Source organism: Strix uralensis, chromosome 4 (assembly GCF_047716275.1).
Source record: "Strix uralensis isolate ZFMK-TIS-50842 chromosome 4, bStrUra1, whole genome shotgun sequence".
Classification (NCBI taxonomy): Eukaryota; Metazoa; Chordata; class Aves; order Strigiformes; family Strigidae; genus Strix; species Strix uralensis.
This window is the reverse complement of record NC_133975.1, coordinates 120,847,041-120,865,666: the sequence shown is the minus strand read 5'-3', so window position 1 is coordinate 120,865,666 and position 18,626 is coordinate 120,847,041. Positions and strand designations below refer to the sequence as shown.

The 18,626-nt window shown below is 37.1% G+C and overlaps 1 protein-coding gene across 17 annotated transcripts in view; it reads right to left on the bottom strand.

The window, feature by feature from the left end:
* Positions 1–1,391: 1,391 nt before the first annotated feature.
* Positions 1,392–18,626, bottom strand: part of WDR20 (WD repeat domain 20) — a 47,199-nt gene continuing 29,964 nt past the window's right edge. For 2 of the 17 annotated variants that reach the window (XM_074868797.1, XM_074868801.1), the window contains 2 exons: positions 13,614–14,891; positions 1,392–2,370 (listed from right to left, as the gene is read on the bottom strand). In XM_074868797.1, the coding sequence (XP_074724898.1) occupies positions 2,317–2,370; positions 13,614–14,891 (1,332 nt within the window). In that variant the 3' untranslated portion in view covers positions 1,392–2,316. Of the gene's footprint in view, positions 14,892–15,479; positions 17,426–17,781; positions 17,896–18,626 lie in introns of those variants that run through there. The other 15 variants (XM_074868804.1, XM_074868806.1, XM_074868803.1 and 12 more) reach the window with 14 other exon arrangements.

Genomic DNA, 18,626 nt, shown 5'->3' with positions numbered 1-18,626 from the left:
TGAAGCTTCTAGATGATTGCCTAATAGTAAAGAAGAGGCTGAAAAAAGAAAAACCACATACATTCCTTTTATGCTGTTGGACTAAGATTTGTAGCAGGGATGTACTCCGCAAACACGTATGTGAGTCGCTGCTGTTACTACCCTCACATTGGATACTATGGTCCTCTTCGTACTGATTCTGTGTTTTTCCAGCTGACGGAAAAAAGTCTTTAAAGTTATTACATATCTTCTCAACTTTTTCATTTTGACTCAGCCCATATGAAGTGCTTATATAAAAGAAGTCTACAGGGAGATGCCTCTACTAGTTTTCAGTGACAAGGTTTATCTGTATTTTAACAGTTAAACCCACTACGTTAATAAAACAAAACCTCTGAACAATAATCCTGCTCAGTTTCAGTATTTTCCCCATTCCTCATATCTTAGAAGGAACATAAGTAGGTAAGAACTGTAAAGTACAGCTCCATCTTTCTTTAATAGACAATCTATTTGCCAGTTTATAAGTGTATCTGGCAGTTTTTCTACATATTAGCTGCAAGAATAAGACTTAGTTACAAGTAGCTACTGCAGTTGTTTCTTCCCAAATGTTCATTCATTTCCTGAAAAAAATTAACTTCTCATGCCAGAAAATGTCTAGTTTACTTGCAGTGTAAAAAATTCTACCCAGCTTTACTGTTGGAGAGCAGGCAGGGCATTAACGTGTGCCCTCCGATACAGCGTGGGCATCCTCGGGCACGTTCCGCACGGCCGGGCTGGCGGCCTCCGCGGCGCTCTGCCTGCCTGCCGCCAGGCTCAGCAACAGCCCCATGGTGAATATTGCTACACAGGATACAGCAAAGACAGGGCAGGTGCTTTATCTTCTGACATTCTGGGGCTTGAGCAACAGCTCTTGGGGTTTTTTTTTAATCTTTGCAAGAACTACTAAAAACAGTTTAAGTGTTTTGTTGCTGACTGATTAAAAATAATGTGTTCAGACAAGCAGCACTAAACTATACAAATGCATGGATATGTCTATTGCCGTAACACTTACCAGTTTTAGAGCATGGAATTATGAGATGCCTGATGTAAGACAAACAAGCTGTGTCAGAAATGCATCCGCTGCAGTGTGTTGACCTAATTTTAGACTGCCAAGACAAAGTGTGTACATCTACTACTGCTGGATCCTTCACAACTCCCGAGACAAATACACGAGACCATGTGATTACAAACTCCTCACCCCGCAAAGTTGTCTGTCTGCAAGATTTCTGCTATATGATGTATTTAGAGATAAAACATTAAGAATGAGAACAAAACAATGTTATTTCACTTTCCTAATTGAAATCCAACTGTATTAAATATGAAGCAGTGTTCTAGATGAGATATTTTTGAAAGGAATTTGTTCTACAAAGTTTAGATGGTATTTCTGTACCAAACATTTAATTCAACAAAGGATTGATTACATCAAAAGTGATTGAATTTGAACAGAAAGTAAACAAAAATGCATATTCAAGATAGTTTAATATGTATTTTCTGAATTAGAAATATCACTTTCTTAAATGAATGAGAATTTCTAGTGTAATGATCCGTTACTCCCCTCCCCCATCACTGAATTACATTATTTATACATATAATACAGAGCTGATTGCAGTTGGAAACAACAATATTAAAATAAATGTTTCATAGATACAAAGGATCTTTCTCCACAACAGAGTTTTTCTGGTGTCTGGACACCAATTTTAAAGTAATTCTCTATTAGCATTAAACTAGTTAAGTGCAAAACAATTTTGTTTTAAAAATCTATGATTGCAGCATCCATCTTCCTGAATAACATTTTGAAGCCAGAAAGTAATGACTTTCATTTTCCATGAGTGCATTCTAGGCTGTCTTCTAGCCATCTCTGGTTAAAAAAATCAGTGCAAAATAAACAATGGTGAAGTACTAGTTTAACCATTGAGCTTACTTGAATTTAAGAAACATACTTTATTTTACACTATATATATATATCTTTTATTTATATATTTATATAGAGAGATTAAATTACACTGGACTTGAAAAGTATAAAGAAACCCCAAAATGTTACTATTTTTTCCTGCAGCACCAAAGGAAGCTTTTTTTTTTTTAAATGAAAACTCTTCCTTGGGTGAGCAGCCAAGCAGTATTAGCTGTAATAAGAACTCATTACATTATTCCTTTGCAAATTACTATGTGATTCACATAATTCCGTGTTTACACTCTGCCACATTATAATTTGTGATGCTCTTTGCCTGAAGAACAGCTCCTGGTTCCACTGTCATTACTTCTTGTCCTGCGTTCAGAGATTTGCTAGCAGTAGTGTGATGGCTATACTACAGTTCCACTTGGAGAATTGGCCTGGTTTTGGGATGACAATAAACCCTGCAAACAAAGCAGTTTACATTAATCCAGCAAGAGAACCTGACATGAATTTTATAAAGTTCTTAGCCTGAAGCTAAAATGAGTACAATTTATTTTTACCACCACTTGCTTACTTTTAGACATCAGCACCTTCTTTCCTACAGAAGAGTCTTAGCCACTATTGAATCAGTCAGGCAGCACAAAAGAGCTTTCAGTAAGAAAGCGTGTGCGTTTATGACACATGATGAATCTGATCCCACCATTTGATTTAATCTACCTTGCATTCTGAGTCATTGTGAACTGGGAAACTTTAAAAATCATACACCAAAAAAGTGATCAGCATTTTATTAGGGTAGCAACAAACAAACCTATTCCAATATCAACAAGTTTGATACCTAACCTGATACAGGGAAATGCTCCATCTCTTATATGCTATTGAATATTGAGCATTGAATAGAAAAATAGATTATCTAACCAAATATTTATTTTGGTAATCTTAAGAGAATGAAACACTGAGCAAGAGTTCGGTAAAGATTTCCCATTACAACTTAAGCTTGCATTCAGGAAAAGTTTTCAACTACATTGCCATTCAAACAAAACGAGGCTGACTTCATTTCAGACATAATCCCCTTGCTAGACAGAGGCTACTGTCCTGGATTAAGGCAATTTATACCTCACAGATATCAATGGACAGGTTCCATTTGAGATGTGTGTCTAGTAGCCCCTTTTTAATCATTCACATAAAAGTAACCATGTATCAGACTTAACTTAGGAAAAGCTTAATATCAAAATATAATTTAGTCATCTTGCAAGGTCATTATTTAGCCACAAGTGCCAGCAGGCTGAGGAAGGAGCACAATGGCAGCTAAGCTGGAAGCACACCAGTGAGGGTCACTGTGCAATGCCTCACAGTGATAAATGCACTTTTAGCAATTCCTCTAACAGCTACCAGCTTAGGTCTTACCTCAAAATTAAGATCCTGTGACTCAGATCCATCAAACCAGACAAGCTCAGGCAGCAATTAGCACACAACGTAGAATTGGGTCACATCTTCGGAATCTACAGGAGCTCTTTCTTGCTTGGATCCAAGAACTGATAAGTCATGACTGGTGGAAGAAAACACTGACCAGAGACTGAAGAGGTGGAAGGAGGGCTGGGCTGGCTGGATACAAGTCATCAAGTTTCTACTAAAACCACAGCCCTTCCTTTTAAAAAACATCTACCAGTTCAGACACATGAATCTGGACTCATTTGTAGGCTTTATAGCAGAATCTGTGTGTGCACATGCATGTGTGTATATACACATGCACACATTTATGCTACATTTATATAAAATGGAAGCACGCAGCCCTTAATTTGGTGCCCTCCATAGATCACACCTGCAGGAACTAGAACATTTTTTACATGTTTATGTAGTGGCGATTCAAACACTGTTGAGGTGGACTGGAGTGGGTTGGTCTTTAAACTTGTTGGACATTCAGGACGTGCAAAGATACTGCATATTTCATAAGAGAACAAAAAGTTTCCTAGTTATCAGTTAAGGAATAGAAGGCAAATAAAAGGCAGAATTTTAGAGCAAACAAGCTACTGGAGCCCTTCTGAAAATTTTTACCAAAAAAGTTTTGTTCAAAAGTGATGAAGATGAGTCAGAACTCTGTAGTTCATTACTGAAGCATTCTTCAGAAGTCTATTAAATCCAGCAGCAACTGGAAGGTCCTTCTTTCCAGAAGATTACATCCACTAAGCTATTTTCAAGTACCCTGGAAGAAGATGTCCAAGGTATTATTTTCAGTCTTTAATAAATCTGTGATTCAAACTGTTCATATGCAAATAAGTGCTTTACAAGCACACAGAAGGTACTAGGGATGGTATAATATTAAAGTCTTTTTCAACAGGCTCTTAACCACGCTGTACGGACAAGGAGAAATAAGCACTATTCTAATATCAGATTTACACTGATACTAACCAGTTGTTGGGAAACAAAATGAAGTGTCATTACAACACCTCTAGAAATTCAGTGTGGTGCCTTGCTCCCCGTGAACTACCAGACACTCCAGAATTCAAGTTCCAAGACTAGGAACAAGATGTCACTCAGTCCTAATTTCATCTCCCAGGCTGTGAATACTCCCTGCTTTAAAGAGCAGAAGTGCAGTGCAGGTGGCTCAGAATAAGAAAATACTAGGAACTCCTATTTCAATCCTTGCTCTGAATTAATTCTGCAGCTCTGAGCAGACAAGCCAGAAGAACACCAAAGTGGAAAGAATCTCAAGATCAGTTTCCTTGCGCAACTGCAGACAGACATTTCGAAAGCTTCACAACTGCTGCCTTAAAACTTGACCAGGCAACAATGGCCGTGCCAGAACTTCACTGCTGTGGGAGAGATCAGAAATGTTGTGAGTTCTTCTAAGTACTTGATTTCAGAAGATATCTTAGACCTTCATGTAAGAAAAGCAAGAATAGGAATTTGGATTCTAGGCACGCAAGTTTTACTGAAGTGGTGAGTGTTCTGAGTGGGTCCTGAGTAACAAAAAAGATTCTATAGAATTTTGCCATTATATCAGAGTCTTTCAAGCAAGGCCATTTAAGATGTTAGGTGTGTCCCATAGGAAACTTTAGAAAGCCACACTAGAAAAGCAAGTGGGGGCTCAAAAAAAGTTACAGTTTTGATACAAAAGTTACCCTACAAGAGCCTGATCTGTAATACAAAGGGTGTGGGACTAGAATATTTGTAATTGCATTCTCTGGGAATAATAAAATGGATAAGGTTATGAAAAAAATATAAAAAGCTCCTGCCTGTGAAGAAAGAATAAAGAAATTAAGATTGCAGTGCTTACTGTGAGGAGACCACCCAGTCCAGTCAACCAGGTGGTAGAAGATGGAACAAAAGCTGCAACAACTTCCTAGCGCAACAGCAGAGCTGCACAGTTCAACAGCCGTGACAGAAAACATGCAAGAATTGCAATGCAACAGCTGTAGATTTGCTGCGCAGTACAGTGCATCAGCTTGAAGTTTAAGAACAAGCAGATCACACTGAGCAAGCAGCAGAACCAAATTACAAGACTGTTCAAAAAAGTTTTGAAAATAAACGTACTCTTTTATTAGTAGTATTTTGTCAGCGTGTGAGTCTAGCAGGCAGCAGGAAATGGAACAGTTCTGAGACTCAAGTCCGGAATTTGATAAAACAATCTTTTCACAACCTCAGAGAGGGTCCTCCAAGTAGGTGCTACATCATCTGCCATCTTAACGGAAAACTCTACAGCTGAAATGCGCTTCTTCCGCCGAGGATGGTGGCGTTTTTCTTATGCCAATTAGCAATGTGAGAGTACTGAACACAGACTGTTTCAGCACTAGTTGCTAGGGCTAGTCCATGTTTATCTATGCATTCTCGGACTTCCCAAAACACACAGGACTTTGCATATTTGGTAAAAACAGGCTTGCAGAGGTAGGAATGAAAAGCCATAACAACTACAATCAGTAAGGTCATCTCCACCCAAGGTTCATGGTGCTTATAGCTGTGGTCTCTTCAGAAAGACCTGCAGCAGTGTTAACACTAACCCTCCTCACAATTCATGAGGTTGCAGGGGGGGTATTTTTAAAAAATTCCACATATGCTCCTGCCAAAAGTTGGGGTTTTTTCCAAAGATATGAAACACAAGGTTTCACAACAGAAACTAATTCTACAAGAGATCAGCACATAATTGCTGTATTAAAAAAAAAAAATCAGGAAGGTACTTCTATGTAGAAAAAAAGCCATCGGTAACTACTTACTTAGTATTTTATTCATGTAAATTAGAATGGGATTAATTGGAGCCAAAGATGCAATCATATGTAGTTTCACTAATCTAGATAATAAACTGCAAGTCTGGACACATGAGCAGGATATGGGAAGTTAATGTCTATGTGGTACTTCGCACAGCTCTTGGCACACGCTCAGCCTTTGCCCTGGACAAGAGCTCACTCCTTCCGTAAAGCAGCTCAGCTGACTCTCAGTAACTCGCTGGATGTCAGAACTCTGCACGTCTTTCCTACTTTCTGTTTTGAAATTGAAAGGTAGAAAAAACAAAGCAAAGAGTCCAATGTAACAAACAACAAATGCAAAAAAAAAGTTTCATAGTATCCTTCACTAATGCAATTAAACCAATAAAAAAAAAAGAAGGCTGTATTAACAAATGCCCATACAAAAATGTCATTGATCTGTTAAACCATTTCTGCTCTTGCCAGTATATGAAATCATGGGAATTTATTATTTGCAGAATATTCTACGGGTAGTTTATTGCTGTCCAGAACTGTGATGTTCCTGGAGTAATCTGAAAAAGTAATCTGGACTGAGATCTTTGCTTGACAAGAGAGCCCATGGTCCAATGCAGTATTTAAGCAATAATAATACTCCAAAACAGAATGAGATTTTTCACATTTGTTTAACATTCTGTAGTCAAATCAGCTGAACTGGTTTTAAGATTTGCACGAACAAAATCTCCAACAGTTTCTTATCCAAATGAATCAGCATTTATTAGCATAAGTCTCTGAACTGCATATAGTCACTAAATCAGATATTAATCTCTACTGGAGTCATAAAATTAATTAACTGAGAATGTTCAAGGAAGCACGTGCTGAGCATTCACATAACATACTAGAGAAGTATTTTGTGAAGGATTTCGGGGGATACAGCAAAGCGGATACCTATCTTTACACAGTCTATGTGTTCACTAAAGAGAGTTTTAAATGTATTATTTGTCTCCTGTTTGCCTTTTTTTCCCCTTTGTTCTAGTAGTGTTACAGAAAAGTATAACTGTTTAAACCATCTGACACCGGATCTTGTCAAAGCATGTAGCAGCATCAAGGAGGTTTCACTTTCAACTTTTCTTCTGTGTACATAAAGGAGTTTTTCTCCTAACAGAAGTGTATCATCATTTTGCTCATTGTCAACAAAAAGAAAAGTCAAGGCTGTTAGAAAACCAGCAGACTAAGACTAACTAAGTATCTGTCTAGTGGTATTAGGCAAGATTACTTCAAGACTGGTACATGACTGGCAAATGGAAGACAATGCATGTCCAAGAGGAAAAAAAAAATAAACTTAAGATGCAACTACTTGTGTGCTGGGAAAAGTAAAAATGGCTTTTGCCAGCGGAAACCTGATATGGCTCGAGCAGTAGGACCTCAAGCTTCATTTAGGTAGCAAGTGCTCACATGCTTAGGAACAGTTTCTCCAGCTTCCTCGAACTACAGAAGTTGGTAAAATTTAAAATTTTCAGATTAGAAGATAATGTAATTGAGATAAACCAGGGAAAATCTCAGGGAAAAGCATATGACTTAAGGCAACCCTGTCTGGGTTAGTTGTAAAGTAAGTGTGGTCTTAGCAGGAGAAGAAACAAGCCAAATTAGTTTGATAAGGTTGATCAGCACCTACCTAAAATCCAACTTCAAAAACCAGAAAATAATGTGATCATACAAGTTATTTCCTTGAGAAGTTTCTGCAACGTTATTAAATAAAGACAAGCAAGATGACACTTTCATGTTCCAAGATGTCTTTTGCCAAAGTACCTTCTATGACCTCAGAACTTGGGGAAGTCAGTTTTGTTTCATGCTCACACTGACTGTTGAGAAACTGGTTTGACCAACCAGTTCTTGCATCATTTGATGTAACTGAATGTTCCCAGAAGCTTTCAGGACAATTTCATTTTGTTTCTCCATTGGCACCTGTTCTTAAATATACATATATGTTTTATATATAGACCAGCATAGTGGTCAATCAATACCTTCTGAAGACCAGAAAGTTCTCAAGTTCACGTAAGAAAGATGACTTCCTCAGCTTTAGTCTATAGAGTATTTTTGCCTAAGAGACAGAGTCCTACCTCAGATAGACTGGGCCCAAAGTAACTTTTTCACTGAAATTTTTCAAAAGTGCCTTTGAAACGCTTTAGTAAATATTATTTGTTTAGTTCCATCGGTTAACTCAGATGGAAGGGCAACATCTTAGGTCTTCACCTAAACTGGTTCCAAGAAAGTTTGCAGCCAAAGGTTTAGACTAGTTTTAGTTTAGATGAGTTTAGTTCTAGACTAGCCACAGTTTTTCTAGACAGAAAACACTGGAATGATCCGAGTGAACCATATCCTCAGGGCTGCAAATTCAGCAATTAATTAGATAAATGTCAATATCTAAAGCCGGAATAAAGAACATGCCCTGCACCAGAGTCCACAGAAGAAAGAGCTCCTGTAGAGTCCTGCAGAAGAATGACAACACTCTGCCCCAGCTGCTATTTGACAGGTAGGCAGAGAGACTCGATACATCCATGTCTGTGTTTTAATGAATCTGAGTTTAAACAAGTTTGGTAAGTGGTTTGATAAATATTCCATTTCATATTACTCAATTCCTAAAAAAAATAAATATCATGAGATGACCTCATCAGCAAGATTTAAACATCAAAACGTATGCATCATCTTGAAGTGAAACATTTACTCAGAGCAAGTTACAGGATGCGAGCAACTTCTTACTTTAAAATATGGCAAGTTAACAGCTTTCACTGTGGCTGTTTGTTCAGCACAGTATGATAGCATAAGACCACCTAAGGACTGCAAGATAAAACTCAAATGTGGAAAGGACTATTGAAAGTTATCTACATTTACAGTTCAATCACACATTTTTATTTAACATCAGTATACAGAGGACAACCCCAGCAAGTTATTTTGTAATGTCAAGTATTTAGTAAAGTTCTTCAGCTGTAACAGTGACAATAGAACAGCTAAAAATAAGCAGTATGAAACAAACATGATCTTCTTAAAATTATAAATATACCAACAATACTTCTTAAAGCTTAATTATTGCAACAGTTAAATTAACAATAGTTCATGTTAGAAAGGCTCTATGAAATTTATTCAAGTTGTCAAGAAATTAGATGGAAGTGTAAAAAGGAAATACATATGAATTTTACTTTTGATTTTCACTAAAGGTAGTCAATACAATTTTGTACAGTATCACCTAACATGTCAATCTTTAACAAACTCCAGCATACAGAATTCATAAAATGCAGAAAAAATTGTTTAATCTTTACATGTAAATTGACAGTAAATTAACTGACACAAATTTTATTATTGTAACATAAGCAGGCCAGCATTTTAAATATTAATTTAGTAGCTTTATGTTGTTAAAGGGGCAGACATATACAGTCATTCCAAGTACATAATCAAATTTCAAGAGGTGATAATTCAGAACACGGGTTTTCTAAAAAGTGTTTAGTAAAAGTCATGTTATTTCCTAATCCAGACATCCTCATCATAAAGCCTTTACAGGGTTATGATCTCTCCTGGCTTTACTGGAGCCACTAGTCACACCTTCTCACACACGCACACGCGCAAACACACATACCTTGCTATAAATATCACACCAGTGTACTAGGTTTAAATTCACCCTGATAATGCGGGTATGCTATGTGCAACTTTGCTATTATGCACATCACAGAAAGCTTCAAATTTTAGCATGGTAACCTGAAGTCATATAGCTGTGTTTCAGTTTTACTATAATCATCCCTGAAGTTTATACAGATACCGTATCACGTTGAAAGAAATCTATTTGATAGTACTTAAATACCAGCAATTGAACTTCAATTGTAATGATGAAATGCTCCTTTCCATTGAGGAAGAATTAGTATGTATAGCTGCTCATCTCACTCAAATATAGTACATGAACGTTTAAGTACTTTCACTAAACCAGAAGTCATACTAAAACATGATACTGTACTACAATTGTAGTTAACTAGAAAATTCAAGGATGTTATAATTTAAGTCTTAAGTTTTCCTGTACAATAAGTCAAATAAATAAATTCCATGTGCATTTGTTTTACAAAATGGTAGCATGTTTATCTTGCTAGGTTATACACTGCCATTTCACCTGTGCATACTTCTGGCCAATCTTACCTTGAGCTTTCTTACAAAGGAAACAACTAATCGGCAACTTTAATTTAAATAAAATGGAGTCACTGTACAAGATGGTGAGTAGTTAATTCTGAAGTCAGACACAGAAATCACACAGATAGTTCCTCTGACCACTAAGTACAGAGAAGACTTGTTTTGCATATCCAGGTACCGCTTTGGTTTTTCGGGGGTTTTGTGGGTTGGTTTTGGTTTGGTTTTTTTTTCCAATTGCTTCTGCAGATCCTGTAATTCAGTTTGAAGTAGCTATAAAGATAGCACATGAAGTTTACCTTGGTTCCTTTAAAATAATTTTCCCACCTTTTCAGATCTATACAACAGTTCTATCATCCCATTTAGCTTTCCCATCAGGCCCTAGGAAAGACAGGGGGAAGAGGCGACAGCTAATTGTCACCATGTGGAGAAGAAAGCTCGTACTCTTGTTAAGGCAACCTATTTTTCTCACCACCCTGAACCTTTTTCTGCAGAAACAGGCTAATAAAAAATGAGAGTGAAAAATTGAAACTAATGAACCCTGAGCCTCATTCAATTTGTTTCCAATTGAATTTTGCCATTCACTTCACCTCACTCTGATCGGTAGTACCACAGTTCTGGAAGTGCAATGCAAGAATAGGATTATCCAGTGAGGAAGCTCAAGGTATGATTATGCATATGCTGAAGTAGTAATTTGGAAAGTTTATAAACAAACTGTCAGGACACTCTGTAAGCACTGTACAGCCTATCAACTCTCATAAGGATCACAGCTGAAGGACATTTCTGCATTTTTTTTCCACTAAGGGCAGCACCAGCTCAACCAGAAAAATGAAGAGAACTCGTCATACGCTGTCCAATTATCCAGCGCGTCTTTTGATGGCTATTAAAAATGAGAGGGAAAGGTAGCACTGGCTCAATTGAAATTACATTAGACACTGCAAGCCTGCTTCAGTTTTCCATCCAATTCTTTCTTTAGGCTGGCAGTGGCATGGATTTAATGAAGGCCTTTTGAGGCAATGATGGAAGAAGCAGCAAGATTCAGAGGCTTTCACTCTAAAGTTGGCAGACAAAAAAAAGTGACGGAGTTTTAAGATCACTTGGGGACCCATATTTCAAAAGGAAGACTAGAAATAGCAGCTTTCAACCCAACAGTAATGGGATAGCCTAGGATAAAACAGCTGGCGAAACAGAAATAAATGGTATATAACCCAGTAAGAAAGACATTACCATGACTGTTTTATACTTTGACAATTTTCATTAAATAAAACTATTAAGTGCTTTCCTATAAACAAAAAGGATGCTCATAACGTCCTTCTGGCACAAATATTTTCCTATCAAAGCCCTGTAAACATGCCACCAAAATTTAGTTTTTTACCAGCAGAGTGAGCTCACTAGAAATGCAAGTGATATCAGAAAAACAAATTCATTTGAAAATTTCTAAGTAAATACTTCCTAAACAATATGGCATTTACATCAGTGTGCAATATATTAATTTTGAAAGTGATAACTTCAGCATGAAAATTACTTACCTGTAATTAAAGTTTTCCATATTGGCCAATACATAAATCCTGATTTTTGGTACTGCATACTTTATCTCTGAAATATTTGAAATGTCATATTCCAAATCAAAGTCAATACACAAAAGTATTTAAGTTATACCCAGTCTAACAAAACCCACCTCAGCCACTGAAAATAAATTTAACAGTGTAGTGTTTAGTAGTACGCAAAAGAGTTTTAGAACAAAAAGAAAATATAGGTCACAATAGAAATCTGAGGCACTGCTGTACACGTATAAAGTTAATTCATAAGACGTGAATTGCACTGAGTCACAGAAGTGATAACTGCTTTAGTATTTTCACTGAGGACAACCATTTAAAATAGTTTAGTGTTTGAGGGGTGCTTTTTCTTTTTAAATTAATGCTGGATCTGTAGTTCTTAGGCAAAAAGTACTTCTAGGCAACACCCTCCTCCCTTCTCCCCAGAAAAGGGTTTAAAATTTTTAGTTTTAGATTCAACCTTTAAATACGCATTAAGATGCAGAGCGGACATAGCTCTATACGCATACCTATGTTGTGACAAATTCGATAACAGCTCCGAGAAACTTACATTATACAAACAGCTTTAAGAAAAATAATTGAGTTTTACTTAAAAGTATATAGCAATGAAGATATGGTATATAAATATATACAGTACCTCCACTTCGAAAGTCAGATTTATGAACCAAATGGTTAAAACCTAATGAACATCAGATTTTCATTTAGCTTGCCCAACGTGGCAATATGCAGGTATTACCAGATTATTTCTTTTTCTTCAGGTGATAACCTACTTGCCCTTTCAGAAATTGTCACAAAAATAATGGTCCTTTTTGCTAGATCAAGTCTGGTAATGGGTAATGTTTCCATAGCTGTATTCCTTTAAAATGTTGCCAGCAAACAAAGCTTCTGTAGCACAAAGTACTTTTTAATAAAATAATCAACATGTTTAGCTTCATTCAAAATTTAGCTTGCTGTACATTGGACAGAAGAAAAAAATAAAAGTTTTATCTGTGTTCAAGTGCATTAACAACAAGAGTTAAAACTAGTAATATATTTTAACGAAGGCTCAGCTGATAGGTGCCATCAAAAAGCACAAGCTTGTCGATGATCAAATTGCCTAACAAAACTGACAGTAACATAACACTGAAACTACTTAGAGAAAGCTTGCATGATTTTCCCTAACAAATACATAAATCAAGACCTGGCTAAAATTAGAGTTCCTTGATAATACTGATTCACAATTTCAAGAGCATAAACTACAGTCAGTAAAGGGCTCACAAATCTGTGCATAAAATGGCTGACGTTTTAAGCCAGTGGTTTTACATTAATGGCAGGCTACCACAGAAAAGTATGGATGAATAAAAGGCTTTGGTTTTAATTTTTTCAGAGGTTCACATTTCTCATTAGACTTAGAAGCAGCAGCTTTTCATAAGCTACTCACTGGGAGTGCTGTATTTTGTAGAAAACATTAGAAGGATTGTAATTATTTTAGTGATTGACAGGTTTTACTTCAATTTTTACATAAATAGCTTTCACCATATTGTGGTTATGCTTAAGTATTAGAACACTGATCAATAGTTTAGATGCACAGTATTTATTTCTTCTGCTGGAAGGCAACTATACTTAATAATTGTATCCAAGACACTTCAAATCATTCAGAAATATGGCATGCAGTATCCAAAAGTATGGCTCTGAGGATTTTTTTTTATTTTTTTCTTTTTTTTACATTAAGCATAAAGAAATTTTATATTCAACATTCATTTATATTTCAAGAAAACTACCTATTCAGAGTTCTAGTTCTTTGATGCAGCATTAAGGATTAAAACTTACCACTTTACCAGGCCTTGCCCATGTGCAAATAAATCCCTCCTGACAAGCAGTGACTATACAGTCTTCAAGAAAAATTAACACAGTCAGTCTTTCATGTGCTATCTTTTTACAGATAAGAGGCTCTAACAAGGGAACATCTTCCATTCGGGGACAGAGAGGTGTTCCCAAAGTTTTAGCTGGGTCCGTTTTGGTTTTAGTAACTAGGTTCAGTTTGTCACTGCTCTTGCTAGATATATGTCCCATGCTATGATTTCTCTTGTGATCTTTTTCATGGTGTCTTTCCTTCCGATCGTGTAGCGATAAGGTTGCAAATTTACTAACGCCAGAAGCAATGGCACCATCCATGACACTGCTTTTACTGCCAGCATTTGAGACTGCAGAGTGTGGAAGGCTGTTTGACCGTGGAAGAGGAGGGGGTACAGAGTTTCCAGGTGTTGTGATACTGTTTCCATTACTTCCTGGGTTAGTTCCACCACTTCCAGCAGGTGGACTTGTGGCATTCATGACATTTGTATGTGTCCTTGCTCTTGAGAGAGGTTGGTGGGGGAAGAGAATATCTTCTGTAAGATCCCACAAACAGAGCTGTGTGTCCTGGCCTACTGAACCAAATCTATACGTAACGCTCACTGGACGACTGTCTGTAGAGTTCCTTTTGGATAGCCTAGATTGTGTACTATTTGCTCGATCTCTGCCAAAATGAAGGTCTTGGAAATCCTCATCACTTCCGCTAAATTCCATCGGGTCACTCTCTTCTACACTAGTGGTATATGGATCAAACGCAACAACACTGACCCACGATTTATGTCCGTGGCCTCTCGCTATTACTCGACAGTCCACGAAAGACCAAACTGTTACCAAGTCATCCTCTCCACCTGTCACTATGTATTTCCCATCGGGACTCCAACACACACACAGCAGTCCTCCAAAGTAGCTTTTCATTGTACCATGCAATTCCACTGAATCAAAGTTAAACACGCGAAGAAAACCATCCTGGCTCACACAGGCCAAGAACTTCCCATCTGGGGAAAAGGCAAATTCATTCAGGGCACCCTCACCTACTGTCCATTTAAGCAGAGGGTTTCTTGTGGATTTACTCTTGCAAGTGTGAACTGCAAAACTTTCTCCTTGTTTAAGTAGCTGGTAGTGCGGGGCTGTGGTACCACAAGTGTGCTCCACGTTATACAAGTACATATTGCCACTGGAATGAGCTACTAGGAAAAGGCTTTCCGAACCTGGAACCCATTTTACACAGGTTACTCTGGACTTGTCTATTAGTCTCTGTGAAAAACAAAGAAGATACACATCAGAAAGTCTGAAAATTAAAGTTTTAATGATTAACTGTAAGTCTAAGCTTTTGGAGGGAGGGATGGGGAACAATACTTAAGCAAAGTGAACTCAACCTTCTAGAAAGAAGCTACGTTACCGTATTTGGAAAAACTTATCAGGCAGTAAAGAGGAAATTATTTTTAGATAAAGTGCTACCAAATATTATTATTATGGTCCAGTCACATTCCACAAAGAACATACTTCAATCAAGCCAATCTGTTGTTATGAAATCTAAAGGTAGTGTTCTTGGGTTTATTTTTCGCTGTGTAGGTTGAAAAGCATGAAAAGGAAACAATCAAGAAAACACAGAATGTGCTAAATGGAAAAAAAAGGCAGTTACTCATCTGTACTACATAGCAAACAGGTTACAAATCAACAACAGTAAATTTAGACTCTGGTTTTATCTGAAATCACAAATAAAATCCATCCTCTGAAAAAAAGATGCTTTAGGAGCCTTTACCAGGTTTTACCGATTCAGGGAGCAAAAGCTACATACACAGGGACCCTGTTATCATGTGGCTGGAAAGTCAGTAAATGCACCTGGTTTAGTCAATTCAGAAGGCACCACATACTCTTCACCTTGGAATCCCCACCTTCCAACTACTTCTCATTCTTTAGCCAAAGACCTGTCAATACACTCAGTTACCACCCAATTAAGAAGATTCCTCCTTTAAAGAAAAACATTTTAGAGTCCATCATTGCAAGAGAATTAAACAAACATTCTTGATCATAATATCTTCAATTCTGTAAGAACTGACAGATAAAAGTTTGACTCCTTGAGTTTGCTAGTGTAGTTCTGGTGGACTTCTAAAACTTACCAAGTTGGCCATGGCATCACTCAACTGCAACTTGGAGACAAGTAATTCTTTACATGCACTTTTGAGATTTGTACTTGTTATAGATTAATTATAGGCTGAAAGAAGAGCTGAGCTACACAAAAGGGAAGAACGCAAATACAAAGAGCCTAAGGAAACACCGGAACAAGTTACAAAAGCATCAAAAGACAAAGAAGGAAAAAAATCCCCCCAAAACTTGCTATACTGTTTATCACAAACAAAAAACCCAAACTAATGGATAATACACTGACTGTTATCCATTCTGGGTCTGTAACTATCACTGGAAAGCAGCACCTGGTTATTTTAGATTATACTTCCACTGCTGTCAATCTCAGTATAAGACAAGGAAGCCTCTCCCCTGTAATTTCTCATTGGTTAAATTAGCCATTTCGTACTTGAGAGCTGAGGGATGTAACTTAATCTGGGAACTTTTCCTCAAATGCAGTAGCTTTAAAATAACATATTCTTAGCTTCTATTGTGATATTTTAAACAGTTTGTCATGTTTTCATTGATATATACCATTTGTGTCTCAGTAATGATGGTATCAGAAATATTAGTCAGAAAGTTACCTGGTACACACCAAGAGAATATGGACAGGGAACGTCAGTCCAGCTGGCTTGCTATAGGCAACAGTCTTCTCATTATGAAACTACCACTAATATGGCAACAAAGCAAAATTGCTTGTTCCCCTCTACTAGAGCAGCTCAACCTGACATACAACCTCTACTCCTAAGAGCTGTTGCTCAACTTTTATACTAGAAATTTTAAGTCCATAATCATGCTGGGCTACACAATCTTAAATATTGTACAGACACCCTGCAAAACTGATCATTAGGTCAAGGAGGTTATGAATGAAACAGAAGATTGCAATCTGCAATGAGAACAGATTAGCTCAAAGAGACAAGATGCAGAGACTTTAAACTGATATGTAGCAAGTGACTACAATTCATCCCCTTCTCAACTAGCAGAGCTTTAAATTCAGCATGAAGATAAAAACTCTGAAGTTATGCCTTTCTGAAGTTTTAAAAGCTTTCAACCGGGCTCACACTTCAGCAGCACAACAAGACCTGAAGTCAGCATGACTGGAAGATGCATTACAAGAATGGACTGAATGCAGTATCAAACAATCAGTGGAGGAGCTGCAGTAAGGAGTTTATGTTCAGTTTGGTGAAAGAATAGTAAGTAAAGAAACTTCAGTCACCAGACAGAAAGACAAGCCAAGATTATCTTGGTAGCCATGTTTTGAACAAGCTTGAAGGGACAAAATTACACGTATAGGCCACAAAGGAGTGAAAAAACTGAGGCAATCAAGGAATATGCATTGAGATCTGCCAAAGAGCTTTGGCAACACAAGTATGGAAAAAGTTTATTAGGAAAAAAATGCAGCTTAAGGCTTTAGTTTAAATAAAAAAGAATTTAAAAGATGAAAGAAACATAATTCAATTGGCTAGCTTGAGAATAACCAACTACCACCTGGAAACAACTGAATCTGTGAGGTATACTTAGTTGGTTTTGGAAATAAGAAAATATCACTAATTTAATTCTTACAAAATTAGAAGGAATACTACTCTTGATACAGATTGATTTAGGGAGGCAGCCACAAGCTGCGTAGTATCACTCACCTCAGCCTTTCAAGTCCCTATTGTCTTCTACATCAATAGAATTAAAAAAAAAAAAAAAGGAAGAGTAACAAGTTAGACTGCATTAAGACTATTGCATTTTAAGTTCAACATAACCTTCTGTGTCATGTGAAATAACTTAACCTGTTATGACACATACGATTAAGTGCTATCCTGGTTGCTTTATCACAGATGATAGTCAAAACAGAGCTTTGGGCTACCTGAATCACCAAATTACTGAACAGGACAGGTGGTAAATTCTAATACCTCTAGCACTAGTACTAAATCTGTTGAAAGATATAAATGCTCATTTAGACCGCCTATGAAGACATGTTTATTCTCAAACACTATCTAAACTCTAAATATAATCAAAACCCAACAGGCACCTTCATCTTGAAGAAAACGAACTGGCTCAAACATCAATGCTCACTGATGTTTCTCTGAAATGGCCTTTAGATGCAAGCCAGAACTTCCAAACACATCCAGGGCAAACTTCAATACTGTAATTGACAGATTAAAAATATTATAAGAGTTTTAGAATTGGTTGTAACTGCAGATAAAATCAGTGTAGGAAACAAGAGTTTGTCATTTAACTCTAGCCTACTGTGCACATAGTTTTGGTAGCACCGAGCAAATCCCTATGTTAGCTTTGTAGAAAATAGGTCATCTCATTTAATTTCCACCAACCTGTCGAAGGATGTATTCTCACCACAGTGAAGTAATGCTGGTTATAGCACAGAGGAAACAGGACTAATGGAAATGGCTTCAGTGCTTCCATCATTTGTGGACTACCACAAGAACTATTCAGCCTGCAACACAGCTTTTTTGTCTAGCGTCTACAGCGTAAACAACATCAAGGCATGTAAACATGCATTGGACATTTATGTATTTCAGCTGAAGTTCTTCTCAAAGCAATTACAGTTCAGCTACGAGAGTAGGAACTGCTCTGTGATATGAAACTCTAGCTGTTTATAGTATTTCTACTGCCATTCGTAATACTTATACACTGTTATCATACAAGACTAAGTCAGAGCTGTACACATCCAAACTAGCATTCCCAGTGGTGAAGCTGCACCAATGACAAAGTTTGAGGTTTTTTTTCATTTGAGGTGGGTTGTGTATTTTGAAGGGAGCGGTAGTGCAGGGGTAGAGGTGTTAGGACAATGCTAAAATGAACATTTCAACTACTTATACAGAGGTTTTTACCAGAGTACTCCATGCAACATTAAGA